Source organism: Bombus vancouverensis, chromosome 14 (genome assembly GCF_051014615.1).
Source record: "Bombus vancouverensis nearcticus chromosome 14, iyBomVanc1_principal, whole genome shotgun sequence".
Lineage (NCBI taxonomy): Eukaryota > Metazoa > Arthropoda > Insecta > Hymenoptera > Apidae > Bombus > Bombus vancouverensis.
In genome coordinates this window covers 2,586,290-2,606,179 of record NC_134924.1, presented here as the reverse complement: position 1 = coordinate 2,606,179, position 19,890 = coordinate 2,586,290, and the positions used below count along the sequence as shown (strand labels likewise).

The 19,890-nt window shown below is 39.1% G+C and overlaps 1 protein-coding gene across 1 annotated transcript in view; it reads left to right on the top strand.

Annotated features, from left to right (window-relative positions):
* Positions 1–19,890, top strand: part of LOC117161975 (neural cell adhesion molecule 2) — a 298,151-nt gene that overhangs the window by 235,872 nt on the left and 42,389 nt on the right. Inside the window, exons 4-5 of the mRNA XM_033343762.2 lie at positions 14,880–14,990; positions 16,308–16,511. Coding sequence (XP_033199653.1) covers positions 14,880–14,990; positions 16,308–16,511 — 315 coding nt within the window. The remainder of the gene's footprint in view (positions 1–14,879; positions 14,991–16,307; positions 16,512–19,890) is intronic.

The window sequence follows — 19,890 nt, the reverse complement described above, 5'->3', positions numbered from 1 at the left end:
AGCTACGCCACCGCTTCGAGCGCGTGGGTGAAAAGGCAACAATCGACGGAGCGGTAAAAGGAATTGCACCTTCAATTCTAAACATTGATCTAAGACACGTATCTGGCTCGATCGATAGAGTTAATCCCTTCGCCTTTCTGCCACGAGCCACGGTTACGAGAAAAAGCGTCGGGGATTCTCTCTAAAACCATTGTGGAACAATCACAAAAATATGACGATCGTCTCAACAAATAGATTCCAGAATCGAGGAAACTCCAGTCGAAAGTTATTTTCTTGTTCATCAACAACCGTAAATCCTTCGATATTTAATATCGTGCGATAGATTGTCACTAAAAAATACAATAGCGTAGGGTAGTTAAGATACAAGTACGAATGTGTTGTATAAATCTCGATGATATTGATAATACAAATAACGAGTTGCTTCATCGATCGTTCCGAAGGAAAAAAGAATTTCTCGCAGATCTTACTAAGAAAACCGTATTAAGAGGATCTTGTGAAACAAAAATAGTGAAAAATCGGAAGCAGTTCGATAACAGAAGCATCACGAATTAATTCAAAAGCGAACAGAAGGATTTATATCGAGAAGAGAAGCTGCAAGTATCCCATTATCGGTCAACTCCAGCTATTGATGTAATTAACGGAATAAGGATTTAACGTCGTCAGCGGAGTGAAGGAGCCGGATCACGTTCGCTAAATTAGTTACCGTGTCTGTGAAGGAAACGCAGTAAGCGTAATTACGGATTATTATCAGCTTAAATTGATATCCTTGATACTCCACCTTCTCTGTTCAATATTTTCGCCGTGATAATAGGCTAATATTCTGTGACTAATCCGTTCTCAAATTCTCATGGATCAAAGAGAACGATGCGGTTAAAACTCGTCGAAGAAACGAAATGCATATTCGAGATACGAAGATCTCTGTAAACTCGGTTCCGGTGCTTATTGGCATCGATTCGTTTAGATAAACGTCGTGGAAAGATTTTCATTTGTTTCCGCTGAACATTGTTTGCGATTGCCTAATAAGATTCCGAGAATCCTGAATGCCCTACGGCCGCTTAAAGTTCCAAAGCGACGTTTCCAAGAAGAATAAAGTACCACTGATCAGGTTTCATATAATTTCTTTTCCCTTTGATATAATTTCTTAACTCTGGAATAATGCATTTGCCGCTTGTTTTCTTTCGTCCGTTTGTGAATAGCTCGGTAGAGAACCGAACTTCTCCCAAGTGGTTATATTATGTTAATAAAATAATATCGTTTGCTTCGTCTGAATCTTATTCTCATTTTCATCGTTGCTGCATTCAGTTTCCTCTTAACGTAATATCGCAAACACAGAATGGAGGAAATAAAAAGATAAAAATGTTCATCGTGCAAGGTAAGTAAAACAATACGACGCAGACATTACCTTTCCTCGTAAACCTTAAGGAAAATGGATTTACCACGTGAAAACTTCGCGGGTTCTATCAAAAGTTCCACAAAACTTTCTCGGACGACTGATGAGTTCTCGCCATAAGTTCCGAGCCTATCTGGTTCTTAAAAGCGCGACATCGTTGGACTAACAAAACAGGCTGTCCCCGAGCCTGGGAACGCGTGGTAAATTACGGTCACTGTCTCGTGAAACAACCTGAGGCCTGGTCTCGTTTAAAAGACACCGATTTTTCAGCCGATAAGGACTGAATAATTCGTGCACGGCCGTGGAGTCTTCGTTCTAGCGGAACGAGTCTATCAAAACTCGCGGAAAACTTGGCCAAGCCCTGATGAGTTTCTCTCCTCGTCTACTCGACTTATCCAAGGCCCTGTACAAGGAGAGTTACAAAGCTATCGAGACATTCCACGGAATCCAGGCCACGGTATTGGCGAACAGTGGGAGAAGGGGAGGACGAACAAAGATGCGAACGTCAGCGCGTCTATCGGCGACGACCGCAAAGAGACGCCTTGTTGTCCGCAAATTAGAGCACGCGACTCGCTTTGCAACTAACCTCAGACGTTGCTTCTTCTTTTAAAAGACCAACGGCGACAAGACGAACGTTCGCCATTTGGAGCCACGGTGAGCTTTGTCGACGAACGCGGTAAACTTTCGACGAGTACGATCAAGTACGGTGTTAACGTTGTAACGAAAAGTCTCACGAGCTTGACCAGGAAGTTTCTCCAACCGAGATTCTCGTTCTTGGATTACTTTCGTGCGATGAGAGGACAGGGACGATTCTTTTAAGTGAGAATCCTACTCTTCGCGGCAGGCAGAGAGAAGCTTTAAAGAAATTGCTCGGATAAAAAATTTAAGTCTCTTCGGACCTCGTAGAAACGTATCGGTGACTTGTAGATAAGCTACTTGTAACATGTGTGGTATGTAAGAAGCTTGCTAGTCTCGTATAATACGTGATCATTGATCCAGATTGTCGGATAAGCGATTAATCGATTAGACCTTTACTTTTTGTATTCGTGTAAAATGAATTACCTGTTAGTTTCGAAATTTCATGTATCAGTCAGAAATGAGAAGTACGACAGAAAAACTAAAAGTGCTCCAAGAACGTCGGCATTTTCATATAAATAAGACACAACGTTTTATATTACGCAAGGGTGTTAATACTTATGTACAAGGCGTATACTGTACATACTGTGTACATAATGTGTTATTCTTACACAGACTTACAAAAGGATTAACATAATTGTATACTCGCGTGATCAAGCTCAACGTGGTACAATTTTCAAAATATCGAGTAAGGCCTCTTTGATCGAACATCGTACAGTTGTCTGATAAGACACCGGGCCATTCCACTTAGGTTGTCCATTCGAAATATTCGGATATATCGATTATCTGATTACACAGCGAGCCACGCAAAGGGGTTGTATTAGTTATCCGATTTTATATCAGACCGTATCATTCTGGTTGGCTGTGCACCAGGGTTATTTTACTTCCATAACCGTATCCCAGAATCATATTACTTCCCTCTGACCATGTACCACGCTTATACCACTTGCTTGGCTATGTACCGGGATCATACTACTTATTTTGACCGTGCACAGAGTTATTCCACTTATCTGACCATATAGCAGGTTATTCCACTTGTCTAACCATGTACCGGGATTATACACCCTTGTCTGACCAAAGCATGACCTATTTCCCTTGCCCAACCGCATATCGATCTTCTCCTATCTCTGCACGCTATTATAAACACGACACGTATATTCCTTTTTTCTGGATAAATTCCAAATATTTTGCAGCTCGTGGAACGAAACGTTGCGGCATCGCCGAATAAAAAGCAAAATATTAAAGATACTCGCTACGTATCGATCTTGGATGTTCGTTTACCAAAGGGTGAGAGTTACACGTTTCAAACGAAAACTTCCTATATACAACGATCCACTTTTATTCCGCGGCTTTGCAATGTAAAGAACGCTCTTGTTTATCGTAAATGCACGAAAGAATGGTCGCGCGCGGCGTAATGTAAACAGATCACTCTTTACAAAAATGTAAAAGAGTCTTCTTGATAAACGTTTCGATCCAAATTTGTTATTTCACTCATTCGTTCGATATTACTACATATATCATAAAGCAAAAGAAATATAAAACAATTTTGTTTGATACGCGAGGAGAAATATTAAACGTCGAAACTGATTAAAAATAATTATGCGCCGTCCGTTACAAGAACGCTCGAAATGGAAAATGTTTTCCCAATGTTGACACATGAAAGAGATTTTTTCAGAGAAGCCGTGTCATTAGATACAATACGCTTTCGCCACAAAGCCGCATTGATAGTCGACCCATGACGTGCGCTGTGAAACACATAAATGCCTTTGTAACTTCATGCAAAGATGCCACAATCCCATCGTATATCCCTTGATACAAGCCTTCCTGTATGAACTCCTATACGCTGGAAATGTTGCGAAGGGAACAATGTTACTCCAAGTCTCGAACCGTTAATACTACTGAATATTCTTTACGGGGATTACTAAAACATTCATGATATATTTCAACAATTTTACCTTGTTCGTAAATGGAAACTTCCTCTCAATTTACAAATGAGAACTATGCGGGGAAAATACGACAATTCAGTTTTGTTGATTTTCTGACTTTTCTATCTCTAGATGGTTAAGGAAAGGTATTTTAATATAAAATAACTGAAAAAGAAAATAATCTTTATAAAACCTTTCTGTTTAATTATAGAGTGGTATTAAAATCAGAGACTCGGCAAAAATGTACTTGTCAAGTTTTCATCCTGTGAAATTCGTATTCTGTCCCAAAATCAAACGAAAGAAGAGTTTTGATATAGAGATGATCGACAGCATATTGAATTCTAAAATTGGTTTCTATGAAAAAACAAGAAATATGACCTATCGTATTTCTCATCTGTAGTCTTCAAATGTACTAATGTTGCAGTTCGACGTTTAATTAAAAATTTTGGTACAAGAGAATTAATTTGGATGAATGAATATTTGTGTCTCAACGTTACATCGCACTTGCATCGCGCCATAATAGTGATAGTTCCCGTTTTGTTGGCTTTGAAATTTCCATTCGGAGAAAGAAGCGGCTACGTTGAAAGAAGCTTGTGAAGGAAGCAGGTGGAATCTTTGTTGGCCAGCGATAAACTGTAAACAACTTTTAGTCAATCTCGGTATTCCAGGGACCCTTTCGAGGAAGAAAAAGCAATTTTGCTTAAAGTTTCGGAGCGTTTTCGTCGGCATAGAGTCGTCTCAATGCTCCGTATTCGGGATAGCCGTCTCTGTGCGCGTACGTGTGCACGTCCATGTGTATGTAAACTACTTGAAACTCCCTCCAACTAAGGGCAAACAATTTTTAAAGAAGCACCGACAAATAAGATCCTTTCATCGTCCTAATTTCGCCCATGAGGAACTTACCCGCGATTCTTTTACACGCGAAATATGTTGGATTACTTCGTGATCTTAAACGATACAACAACTTCCAGTATTTTAAAATTGTAGGAAGTTTAAAAGCTCAGAAATTTTTAGATTTGCTTAATCGATTTTTATAATTGAAAATTTATTCTTATTATCTTATTATTCTTGTTATTCGTGGAAAAATATAATAGAGTGGTGAGTGGATAAAATACGACACGGAGAGATGAAGAAATATCGCGTCTTCTGCACGGTTAATGAACATTAATGGTTTTACAATTATATTTTATCATATGCATATTTTTATGACACGACTCTATGCCTCTAAGTCGGTTTCACAATAACTCAATCAAGCCTTCTAATTGTAAACTGAGTTTCTTACAAAGTTTGTACTATTAATACGCTCCAAATCGTACCAACCACTTACTTCTATAAATATAAATTATAAAGCTGATGATAAAATTAGAAAATTTTTACGAAAGGTAGATTACAGCAGTTTGACTTCTGAGAAGCTCGATCGTTATAGTATATCAACGAGGAATCGATTAGAAGGATTTACTTTCGATTGTTAGGCCCGTACCTCGATTCAATTATACAAACGCAGACCGGGTTGCAGGCGAAACGAATTTCACGCGATTCGATTTGTCTGGTCGCGCGGATGATCCGCGCGAACCGATCCAATTCATCGCCAGCTGAATTTACTTAAACGACATCGAAGGAAGGATTAATCTAATCCGGCTGATTGGTTATGAGACTTATCGCTCGACTCCGCGTTCCACGTTTCGCAACACGGCCCTCCACAATTTGCATATTTGCAACCACGATACGACGGTACACGCGCCTTGCATCGTTCCAGCTCGTGTTTCCTGTCAAGTAGTAAGCCGGTTTGCTATGCTATCCTCCTCCTATCGCTCACCAAACTTCTGGTAATGTTATTATTATTGCTTTATTCCCCGGAAAATCCTTCGATATTCGACGGAAGCCAAGTTTTCTCATAAAATATCTTATTTCTAGTAAAATCAACCTGACATTAGAGCCCCGTTTCTGCCGGCCAACTTTTGGAAGATCGACCCAGAGTCGTTCGACCGTGCGAAAAACATTTTGATTAATCGGAAACGATCTGAGATCCTTCGACTTGGAATTGTGTATTTTTCTATTTTTAATCGAACTGAATTTGTAGGTGAAACGATTGTTTACCGTCCAATTAATGACCCAACTTTGTCGAGGAACGATTTTTCTTCGAAAACTTTTAAAACACTTTTGCGATACTGTCACATACTGTTGCGATACTGGCACATTTCTGCTTCTTCTCGAACTTCTCTCGCAAGTGTCGCAATTCGTTGCAACTCCGAAGACAGGTAATTTTTGTTACCATTCTCTATCCTATTAACAACGTCCTATTCTGTTAATCTTTGCTTTAACGCTATACTTACCAACGTTACACAAAATTTCTTTACCAAGTACATTAATCGTCTTTAATAATAAAAATCACTCAGACGATAAAAGTCTAGCGTAGTCCTTTCACCAAAGTAGGACGAGAACAACCTATTAACGCAAACGCGACTTAACGAGTCAGAAATTTGGTATTTCGCAAGAGTTTAGGAACTCTTACTGTAGGATCATCAAAACATCGTAGATTAGACACTCCAGAGAATCAAAGTTTGTGTAGCTCTCCTTCGAAGCTCCTAGCAACTCGTCGATATGAAGTTTGCCGAGTCAAAGGTTCCTGCTATCCGAAGCAAGTACACGAATCCACGAGGGTTTGTATCAAGCATCTCTATTCGAAAATCATGCATATCCAGTCGTACGAGTACAGGGAGGCGACGAGTGATCGTAAGGGAACTTAACTTGTGTTCAAGTATAATTATCCCATGTTGGAGAGCGTGAAATCAGATACAAAACTAATTCCGTGTGTACGTATCGTCGCGACTGGATCGCTCGACGCTTTCCCATCTAATCTCGATAAACTCCTTATCGAGCAGAAGGTTTCTCCCTTTTGCAGAGAGGCGACGGCTTTCTTTCTCTTCGAGAATTCTATTACACGTGAACACAGCTCGTATTCCTTTTACGGATGGAAAGACTGGCCCTGGCTCTATATCCCAATGGCAACCGAATCGGAAAGTGGGTCTCTCGACACGCTAGGACAATCTTATCCCAAGGAGAAAGCCCAAGACGAAGAGAAGAAGACACCTACGAGCCTCTGAATGCTGCAGTTGTCCGATCCATAAAAAGGTTGACCTGCAGACGAGTATATTTTCTGCTGTCATAGCGAATTTACGTTGAAAGGAAGATATTAAATCGCATCAAGAGTAGCGTTTCGAAAATATGATTTTTGCAGCAATAATAATAATAATCGCTCACTCATCAATTGTTATTTGCGAGGACATAAAATAATAATCCTCTTTTCAAAAGGTTTCTTGCCTATTTGTTTTAGAAGCCCGGTTTTTATGGGAATAATATTGATCGATGATACATTTTTCAGAGTGTTCCTTGTCCGTTGAATTATAGAAGAGCGGGAAAAGTTTTTATCTACCGGATTGATTGCTGTTAGTAAGTGTGTTTAGAATTTTCTGGGGAATTTCGCGAAGTTTATGAATATTTGAATTCTTGGGAAAGCATTTTTTCTATGTGGAACTGGTCTCGTACCTTCCTCCCACACCACCATGAAATTTTTATTTTCTACTCGTTTGGAAATAGTATTTCACGTCTGTGATCATAAAAAATTCAATGTGCTCAGAGTGATGCGATGACGTAGTTAACTATGCAATTAAACGAACGGTACTTTTAGAAGTTGACATACATGATTAAATTGGAATTACCGAATGATTGACTTACGCCAGTATAATTCTTAACCTACCATATCATAACTAACGTGGCAATTAACATGCCACAAGTAAGTGTAAATATAATTAAAATTGGTCTTCTAAAGGAACATTACTTATGAAATAACCCAACATAAAGACTCGTCATTCGACAACCGACCTCATAAGAAATGCATCGAAATAAGATAATGTAAAACTATTGTTCCTGAATTTCCTTAAACGACAATGGCAGTGTTAATTAATCTGTTTTATCGTTTTAACGGAGGAATAGACACGTTATCCGACTCTGGAACACGCAGTAATCTCTGTATGATTCGGTGTCTTGAAATCAGCCGGATCAATATGTATACCTCTTTTCCATTTGCTTTTCTCAAAACATTGAAACGTGTGCAGAATAGCTGTGAAAAACGAGTCACAGTAATATTGATATCGAGCACACGAGCAGTAATATTGATATCGATGGGTCGTGTGTTATACGAATAAATGAATCCCAACGAAATATCCCTGGAAGATATCAAAATCAGTTGTTTCCTTCGAAGTATTCACAATACACGTTTCATAAATATTTCAGAGAATCCAGACAACAAATAGTATAACACGATACTACATCTGTTTCTGAAACTTTTATGTCGTCCGTTTTGCGCTAATATCGTGAATGGCCAATTCTAGATAGATCATAGAAATTCACAATAAATTTAGGAGGGTATAAAATAACAAGATGATTTTGGAAATGACGAATCAGGCGATTAGCAAACTGCGTTTACGCAAGTTCAGAGCTTTGCGAACACAACCAAAGCTTCGTGAAATAGAAGCTAAACGAGAAATTCGCTATGTTACTTCATAATGTTTCATATTTCGTATTTTATACATTTTCGCAAATTTTAATTTCCCACGAACGCATGAACATTAGCAATCTCATAATCGCCGTTGTTGAGCCACATTCGTCGTTTTAATTCAAACCACCAAGAACAAAAAGAATAAAATATTCGGCGTTGTTCTTTGCTGAAAAAAGGTAAAGATTATTACATTCGGTATTTTATTGTAAGGAAGACGACGTAATGCTAATTCGTCAAAGATTATTTGTCAACGGAAGACAGCTTAATCTGGAACGATCTTTACACTACCCTTCGAGAGTCTATAACAGAAAATCCGAGCAAAATTCACGACATTGCGTTGAATTAACTTCTCTGGGACCGAAACCCCAAAAAGCAGGGGATTCTTGCAGCGGCGTCTCATTTTGCCCAAGATTCGTTCACACTCTATTTCCCTTTCACGACGGAAAGAAGAATCCACGGCTCTCGTCGACGTCTGAACCAACACGAATGAATCTCGACAAGATCTTGTCCCGGAGACCTTTCCAGATTGGCGCTGCTTTCGCAGAAACGACGAAGGGAAAAGGAGGGAACCGACATCTGGGGAATCGGGTGTCCTGATCTTACCGAAATTCTCTACTACGAGCCATCGAAACGTAAAAAGATTACGGACGTGATACGTTGTTGGATGATGTTTAGAGGGATATTTGGTATTAACCGTGAAACAACGTGAAGAAACGGAGTTCTACTATGGAAAAGTATTTCTGGAAATTATGGTTTAAAACACTAAGATAATCTGCCCTTTGTTAAAATATCCTATGTATCTACCTTTTCGAAATCGAAGAAAGCTCAAGTTACGTAATTTTTTGTGACATTTTCATTTTTTTCCGTCTAAACTTAATACAAATCTCTGAACTTGTATATTATGCTTACGAAACATATTTCAAAAGTAGGAAGAAGTCAAGAACAGAAGTTTTATTCAATTCTTAAGATTTGAAGATCATGCGATAGAATAACTGTTTCAATTTAATCTAAACTTAATTCTTAATTGGAATTAATTATATATTGGCGAAATATCTTTTAAAAATAAAACGAAATTGAGTGAAAAATGTTGATAATCCCTAAAATAAAAACACCTGACGAAACAAACAGCGTAGCATTCTGCGTCATAGCTCGTTTGACGGTCCTATGTCTCGAAAAGATATAAAACGCCGTTTCTGAACGACATTCTGTGAAAAGTGAGGATCCGTTCAAAGAAACGGAATTAATGAAGCAACCTATCGGCGAAATAAACGAACATGGCAAGGAAAGAGTCGCTATAAACAGGTAAGTGGTGAGGGGCGAATGTGGAACGCGATGGAATCGAGAAACGCGGAAGTAAAAACGAATTGAATCACGGGTATTCATTGATGCGGAGTCGACGAAAATCCAGGACGGCCGAGCCGGCTCTTTGGAAAATTCACGTGTATAGAGAGCGTAGCCTGTAACATGGACGAATATTGATCCCAACAGCTCTTGCAACTGACGCGGAATGCGTAAGGAAGTCGTTTACATATCCGGCAATAAATGTCCTGCCTTTTAGAGAAAATATTTCCACACGCACTGTGTATCCTTGCGCTGCGCTTCAACGTATGCATAATTGAAGCGACGATGGTATAGAAAGCCGAGGAATTGACTCCAACATAAAATATTTCTTCATTGATGAACTGAAATTTACCGATTTGAATACGACTTGAAGATGATATTTTCATACGATGTCTTCAATGTGTTAATGAAAGATTTTTGCAGATTTTCCTGCACGGATATATTAATTTGTACGGAAATATTAATTAGTAGACTGCGAATGTTTGTATATTTATGAGGAATTTAAAGAATATGGTCTGAAATATTGCTATTTCGACGCAGCTAAGATAATTCCAGAGCCGCTTATTCTTTGTGTGACACGAGAGAAGAGAGCATCCTTCTCATATCATAGAATATTTGTATCACAGAAGTGAATCAGTTTCTCGTATATATCATACCACTGAACCTTTTTAAGGAAAGAGAGGAACAACCGAGCGGATACTAGAATAGAAAACTCTGTATCCTGAACGAAGTATCGCATCAATAGATTTCACGCATATACAAGGACTTACCGAAGAGAACAGAATGTAGGAAACATCCCTATATCATATAACCTTTGACGTACCAAAAGAGCAATAAATCTAAGTCTTCGAAAGCAGCCTAAATCTCTCTATTTCATCCCTTACAACTTACAAGATGAAAGTACAACTTGTAATTCACACGACTCATTTCTAAATCACAATTGAATAAAAGAACAGAAAGGAGGTAGAGTTCTGAAATGGTCAACACATAGAGTAGAACCATATAAGACGAAAAGGACGATAAATCTGTCTTCGAAGGCACCTTCGATATCTACGAAATCAAATTCCAACCTGTAATCCTCGCGATCCACTCCCAGTCCCAACCGAAAAAAGAATGATATTATGTACAACCAACGAGATCCTAAAGAGCAATAAATCTTCGAAAACAGCTCTCGAGAACCCCCAAAAACATCTCGACGTGATCATCCACAAAACCCCTAGAAGAGATTCGCAAGTTAGGAAACAAAACTACAGCCAGCAAACCACAGAACCCGCTCCCAATTTCCAGCCAAACAAAGGAACGGAAAAACAGCTAGCAAAGACAGGAAAAACAGTTGGAAAGACTAGAAGCTTCGGAAGAAGTCGCGCGAAATGGAGAGAACGGACGAAACAGCAGCAAGGTCTAAATTGGAGGGGCATGTAAGAAGGTGGAGTGCTCGTCGAAACGAATCCTGTTGTTTTGCTCGCTGCTAGCCCTTCGGATTATACCAGATGTGTGTCTTTCTCCGTCACGTACATGCATGCATCCGTGAAGGCTAACACGTAGCGAGGCAAAGCTTTCTGTGTACACTACCCGTACGTACACTACCGCTCAAAACTTATTCGGACACTTGTCTTTAACTTACTTATTCTTGGTAAGAGTTAATCATATTGGATTGTTCGGAAAGTTTGTAGCGTTTCTGGCATTTTTATGTTCTGAGTATGAAATTATTATTATTAGTACAATTTATTTTATTATTACAATTTATTATTATTAGTAGTAGTCTGAATAATATAAACTTTATATTCTGTCATATTTTATAAATTATATATTTACAAAATTCAAAGAGAATGATTTATCATGTACTCTCGCAAGATACTACTTAACAAATACTGCTTGTATCTACTTGAACATAAAAGGCGTTAATTAAAAAGAAAAATCTATCGTTGATGAATGGAAAGTGTCGTTCTTCGACAACAAAGGAAGGTCTCGTTATTTCCGTGACAAGTAGGTAAAAGCTGTTCAATGCTCAGCGACAATTTGCCTGACCTTACGCATACTCTCATCTTTACAAAATATTTGTTGCATGATAACAAAGGCCAGCCGCGAGTTTCGCAACTTTTTTCTCGGTAACAAGAGAAGACGTAGCGCGGCTTCGCGAACGAACGAAAATCGAGCTGCCGAACCAATTATCGTAATGAGATGTTCGGACTGGCTCGACTAGAGAAACGAGACAAGCTGTTGTCTGAGTCAGCTTTGTCTTTGAAATTCTGTCTTGGTATTCCTCGACAAGGAAGGGAGAAATGGTAAAGAAACTGACTCGCTTGCTTGGTTTAGGAATTCAGATTTAACGGTTCGTTGGATAAAGTAGAGAAGATTCTTGTGAAGGATGAAAAGATGGTATTGGCAATGGTTTAGATTTGATGTGTGTAAATAGAATTTGGTGTTTCGGTCGATCGGTTTATCGGTTGGAAAACCTTGTAACGGGGATTATTCTCGCACATTACGCAGGTTCTGAGGGTTGCGTCTATCAGAGAGAATATCAATGCCGCCTAACGTACTCTTCAAGCAAGCTCAAACAATCAAATATTGGCTTGGTGGGCGTACCGCGACTGCCGCTGGAACACCGCTGATACAGTTCAAATAGTCTGAGTTACAAGGGACAGTTAATCGATCCCCCTAATGTTACCTTGTGCGTTGCGGTTCGTAGCCCATCGCAAATCTGCCAGGAAACTCATTAATGCTGTAATTAAATTACCACGTTTTATTATGTCGGAATAAATCCGACTGAAATTCAATATAATATAGGACGAAACTCTAAATCTTCTGGAAGGGACACAAAGTAAGAGGAAAGTATTTATTTCGTCGCAAAAAGACTTAAATCGCTTAAAAATCTTGAGACAGTTATCATATTTGCAATGAAACCGGGAAGATTAAGTAATCGTTAAAACGTGTGGAGAAATATCATTTAACATGATACATAATAGATGACAATGAAAGTGTTTAGTGTGTATTATGCTGGTGAATTGGAGAAGTAAAACAAAGTCTTGCAACTTTTAAACAGGAGTGTACAGGTGTAGTTGATCGAAATTCTTAATTTCACAGCGAGACGATATAACTCAACGATCAAAGTATAGCACGTTGAACAACGATTTTTGTGCCAAATAAATAGCCAGGAATGGCTGAATTAATAGCATTTTCGTCAGCAATTCCTGTAAGCAACGTTTCGAGTTAATAAAAGTTAGTGTACGACGATGTATCACCGTGTTCGAAGACGCAAGTCAGGAGGCACATTATCGTTGTGCATCATATTTCCTCGAGGATTGTATATCCGGTGATTCGAGAAATGTGCACCGTTATACAAAAGTTTAAGATAACTTGCGAAATAAATATTTGTCTGATAAATGTATACAAGCATAATTACAATTAGTGTTATTTTAATTTTGTCAAGAAAAGTATTCTATTAAAAAATGAGTATCAATCTGGAAACGTATCGACTAATATTTTATGTATTATACGTTTGCTTCCACGATAAAATCCCTTCTTCGATATTTCAAAAATCTGATATCCGTTCTTGACTTCCTTTTCTCTTCCAACTTAGTCTAATCGCCTCCATATATGTTCTCTCCTATTGAGATCAAGGCTCCATTTATGGTAGCATTTTCAACAGAATAAACCAAGGAAACTACAAACTAAAAACCACTACTACGATAATATGTAAAAATCCTATTTCCATGTAACGATACATAAAAACGTTTCCTAAAAATAAGCTCACGGATTAATTTGCGTTGGTAAGAGCAGTACCATTAACGATCCGAGACTTACGCACAACGCTGTATAACACGTACCACGTGAAATTATGATACAGTAAGTGCTACAAAAGCTAATACCAATAAATGGCACGTCCTCCCACCGCTCCTCCCATGTCATTTATCAGAATCACGAGGTTAACGTCACCCAAACCCACGAGCCACGAGCTGAACGAACGAACGAACGACAACATAATGTCGCGGATCGACTTTCCCGGCAGTAATTTTTCAATTACTTTCCCTGCAATACCGTTGGCCAGCGGATCTTCTCTTTTTCCATGCAAAAGCTGAGAGGAGTCCGCGCCGTATCGATTTCAGATTCCAATTTAATGGCGTCGCGGTATCCGAGCCGCGATCTTCCAATACCAATTTCGCGTTATCGGCCTCCGTTCGACGACGACAGCTTCCGTCTTGCAACTGCCAGACGCGGGTCGCGCGATCTTCGAACCCTACAAGCGACTCTGCTCGCAATTCGAATGGTCTTAGAACGCGATTCTACTCCTAGTCTGGGGAATTTCAAGGTAGACTGTGTATTCGAGGTCCGTGAAATTTTTGGAACGTTGGATACTAGCGTGTTCGGGGTAGCGGAATTTTCTACGTGACTGTGTGCGTCCGCTTTAAGTTTGAAGCGAAGGGCATGAGAGTGGCTAAGCATAGATTTGGGAAATCGAAGGTGTGATCGTAGAGTAAGCTTAGCATTCTGTACGTAAATCGTATATATTTGTAATCTTATAAAAACATTCAATGCAACGTTGAATAATAAATGCATTGAGAATATTTTTACTTTAGGTGGTACTGCACTAGAGATTCTAGAACTGTTGGTATATCTAAGACACACATGTCTCTATATCGATAGAAAAATACATCGCGTTGGAAACTCTTTTGTTTCATATGGCACTCCATTTAAAATTTTAGAACTCTGAATGTATCTAGGACACAAATTTCTCTATATCGGTACGAATACAGTATTGCATCGGGAATTTTTTCATTTCGGATGACATTCAACTAGAAATTTCAGGATCCTGGATATATCCAAGATACAAATTTCTACATATCGGTTCCAAAGATGTATTGCATTGGGAATTTCTTCATTTTGAATTATACTCTACTTGAAATTTTAGAATTCTGAATGTGCCCAAGCACTATACGTATCCAAAACATCAATGTCTTTATATCTAGGATTTTCTCGTTCTAACAGATGTCAAGTGGTAAATGCTCGGTGGTTTGCTTTGGTGTTACAGTTCCACCGCACAAAATCGTGATCGTCGATGATTCCGGAATCGCACGGAACTCTATGGTGGGTCCGTACATAGAGGGCGACACTCTGCGGCTCTACTGTGACGTGTACGGCGGTAAGTACAATGTAACGTCACATCGCACCGTGTTCCCGTGGTTCGGTCGAGAGGGCCGCTGGAACGTCCGCTGCAATTCCAAAAACGAGCACGGCTTTCGTGGATCGTTGAAGCCTCGTTTGCAACGGGATTTACGTGACAGTGTTCGTGTATGTGGCAAGGAACGCTGGCCACGTCCAGAAATTCATTTTAATCGCCACGTTAGATAGCTCCTTTACCAAGTAATGGATACAATCCTGTGCTAAGGTCTTAGAGTATCTACTAAACGAGATCATGCTTTCCGAGTTGGGAAATTACGAAACAGAAATTTCGATAATGTTGAAAGTAAAAGATTAACAAATATCAGTCATTTGCATAGAGATTGCTTTTAATTCTTTCGAATGTGATATAATTTATTTATAAGAATTATGTTTTTAAGAAAATCAGTGAATGAAAGAATAAGAGATTCGTCAATGAAGAACTTGCTTTTTCCGGACAATAATTCAATTGTAGCAAAGTTATGTCTTAGGAAATTTGCAATGTTAAATCGATTGTTTTCGATATTGACAACAATGATTTTGTTAGATACGCTCAATTTTTAAGGAATTTCTAATTCTGAAAATACACACAAAGAGTATCTTAAAGTATATTTAGTTTCCATCATAAAATTAGCAACGTAGATGGTCTAAGACTTTTTCACAGTACTAAGCCCGAGGAAAGATAAGAGAATTGGCAGTGATTTAAAGTGTACACAAAAGTACACTATGCTCGAGATTACTCTGCATGAAAGCAAATTAATTCGATTATAGTATTTATGATCGTGGCACTGCGGTATTGTGTACTTAGAGAAGAAACGATAAGTAACTATAGTTTTACGAGATTCTAGGGTTAAAATACCGGGAAACCGTGGAAAATAGGCTACGGCAGTACAATTTTCATGTGTACTCGCAGTAAACACGCATTACGTACGATTTACGGACTAAAGTACCTGGTGTTACCGTGAAAGATTGGTAGTTATAATCGTGACAATTTATTTCAATTACTGTCGCGGATATTGCACGCCCTTCGCGACCAATTCTTCACTGTAAATGATTTTTACGACGCAATCTCGAATTTTTTTTATATTTCCCACTAAAACACAATAACGAAACGAACGAACAATTCTATGCAATTTTTAGCTGACAAGGGCGAATCGTTAACAAAATAAAATTCATAACTACGATCCACTGCTACCTTTCAGAATGTTACCGTCAGGCAAAAATTCTCGTTCCCAGTGAGAAGAAATTCAGGAAATAGTTTGAAAATTGCGTGAAAAATGGAAGTGATGCGTTTCCACAGGTAAGCCAGCGCCGACGGTGTCCTGGCACCGCGACGACAAACTCGTCAGCAACAAAACCGTAACAGTGAGGAACGGCGTGACGCGCAACGAGCTCGTTATAAAAAATTTAGGACGGGACGACGTCCGTTCCATGCTAACCTGCAACGCAACGAATAACAATAGGTCCATCCCGCTCTCCTCCACCGTTTACGTCGACATGAATTGTAAGTATCGCCCCACGGTCACAACGATAAAAACTCCCCGAATGCTTGGTTTTGCTCGAAACTATCGTAAACTGGAGAAACGTTGGCGGCATCAGGTAATAGTCGCAAATACGAGTTCGTACTTCGTTTAGCGACGGTTTTACACTTTCGACAAGACATTTAGTTTAAGAGTGTAACAAAAACGATGTCAGAAATGACTGGTAATCATAAAACTAAAGAAATTTTTTTGTAAAGATTCGAAACTCTCAGAATAACGATTAGAATTTAGATGTAAATACATGAACAAAGGATTAATTCGTAATAATTAAATATCCGATGCCTTTGATTGCAACATTAAATCAATTAGTAAGAAAATGAATTAATCTTTCAAATAAATCACGAATAAACAGCGAAGGGATGTAGAATTATGAAATAAACGAATTTAACTGCCAATATAAACCCGGTTTACGACGTTTCGCCTATTTCTCACTGTCGTTCCCTTTTCACAAAAAACATTTTGATTTCTGCTCCTTGATATCCCGCGAATAATAAATCCGAAAGATCGCGTAAAATATCGATCGTAATAAATAAACAAACGGGTTATAAGTCGGCCTGTTAAAACCAAGCGTCAAACGAACGAATACTAAACTTATTGAACAAAGTGACATCGATGCGGTTGTTCACGGAAGAAAAACTGGGTTATGAAATTTCTCACCGCGATGAAACTCCATCGACGCTACCGCGCGTCTTTGCGATAGCGCTTTGCTATTGACAAGCCATCGCTGCGAGATGTTTATCGATATAATAGAAAAGCCAATGGCCATTTTTCTAGTGGCGTTTCGCGTGCCACGCTGCGGAATCCGAGCGAAATACCTTGTCGATGGGCAGAGATGAAGTTTCCACCGAGCGAGCAACGAAGTTTAGATCGACTTCGATCCCACCTCTGAACAACATCGAGGATCCGATTGATTCTCAGAAACCCAATAAATATCGAGTTGTTTGGAGAGTTCGTAGTACTTTTAATCAGCCTATTATATCTTGCATATTCATTGTGCACTTCTATAAAAAAAGGTATGCTACCAACAAATGTCCCAATTAATGAAAAACATGTGACATTCTTCCATAGGAAATTCTTCCTAAATTCTATCATGAGCTCTTCGAACAACCCAATATTATAGACTCACCGTCTCTAAAACAATTCTAAAACAAATAGAACACACTTGACCAAGTCAAGCGATTCAAAGTAGACGAGGACTTTACTCGACAGACAAATATCTTCTGTATTCGAATGCTAAGATAACAACTGGCAGCCAATTGACCATACCTACAATAATAAATAACATCATCGTATTATTTGCCAATTTCCTAAAGATACAAGTCAAGTTTCTCTTAAATCCCGCTACGTTCTACAGAAACTTTGCCGAAAAATGCAATAGTAAAACAGAAATACTGATCTCGATTTTATCACCGACCCCTAGATCCATAATTCTAACCCCTAAATTGAATCATCCCACACATATATTACGGAGAACAAAAAATACAGAAGTTATGATGGGAAACTTGTTCGCTCGTCATTCAAGACACGTGACCGCGGTGGCAAGACCGATCTTTTGAATCTAAATTATCACGGGTTAAGCCAATAAAACGTAGGGCGTAACGAGAAATAATAAGCTTACGCGTCAGGTTGGAATCAAGATGAACGATAAGATCTTTTGAAAGGAAGTACACAGGGACGGGGATCCTCGGAGCTTCCTCTGGGGGATCGTCCTATATTCTTTACAAGACCGAACCCATTTTCCAGCCACTGTGCGTAAAGGAAACGAGAGATAGGAGGTGGCCACGGGCGTGGTCATTACAGGATGAATTACGTTCATGGGGTTGCCGAGATACCCTTCGTCCTTTTGCTTCATCTTTTCCCCCTTTGGAAAGGTTTTCGATTATCTATACAATGATTTAAAATATTCCCCGATAACGTTCACGGATCAGGAAGTGACCATTTCCACTCAACGACCTCTGATCTAGCTGACTCCCCTTGCCTTTACCCTCTTGGAACAAAGCGAGAACTGATATACCGTTTATACCGTCATATCGTTTGAGGATACTTAAGAAAGATGATACTCAAAAATGGTTAAAGGGAACGATGGCCGATGAATCTGATCGGAGACAGCGGATATTTTAAATCTCACATATTTTTTGGAGCGGAGCACAATGGAGATCCTTTTTAAATGGTCTATCCAGAACGATGTATTCTTCCCGCGGTAAATAGGATCTCTTGAAATTAACGTTTCGGCCTGTAAATCGGCAAACGAAGACTTTCAACTGAATTCAAGCCCCTAATTAGCGGCTAAGTAGATCTTAAACTAGGTTACGCAAAGTTTTACCCTGCATTTTTTTTGCAGAGGAGATATACGGTTTGACGGGAAATATAGAGACAACAAAATCCTTTTACGCGGCAAGAATTCCATTAAAAAGTGCTGAATGGTCGAATTTGCTACGGATTCACGAACTTTCGAACAATCAATCGGGCACAATCCGAACCCTGTTGTTCGAGTACCCAATACCGAGGACGCTGGTAACAATTATTTCTGACAGGGTCCAACAAGGTTCTATCGATAAGCGGAACATTCGGCTAGGAGCGAAGTCGATGCACAACAGATGACTAGACCAGATTACCTTGTCTTTGGCCGCACCAAGTTCCGCGAGATCGTGCCGCAATTTAGGAGAATGGTAAAGTTCTGGCTGATAGCCTCGTTCCACGTCACCCAGTTCTTAAACAAAGTTTGACCCTTACCGGTGTAGTAGACTCTAGTAAGTCGTTTTCTCGGCGTTCAATCCTACCAACGGTCACCATTCTCGCTTCGCTGTTCCCAAATTATCGTCTCTCAAATGGTAGACTGTGAAACTCTGCTGATCAACTAATTTTTTTTAAGCACTCGAATGAAAGGAGTACAGCACGTCATTTCGTACATTTGCGCCATTACGAAAATGGTAATGACATTGAAACACGAACTATTTTTAGAATTGAATCAATTAGATCTCGTGATGTCGTGACTCGAATCTTAAAGGCTCTGATTTAGATCGATCATCATGACAAATTGTAGGAAATGAGTCATTTGATTTCAGACGAATTTATCATGTCTTGTAATTTCAGAAAAAATAGAGCCTAGTCGATTTGACTTCTGAGAAACTCGAGCACATCAGATATTACTATGTAGTATCGTCGCTAGAAATTTTGTATATATATCGAAAATACGTTTCGGGATCCGTTTCAAATTCCTCTTAATCTGAACCGCGCTTTAAACAAGAGTTTTAAACATCCCGGAAGTAATCAGTTCCATAGGACGCAACAATTCCGATCACTCTGTTTCGCTATAGCTTCTCGATCCACGAGCAAAGCTTA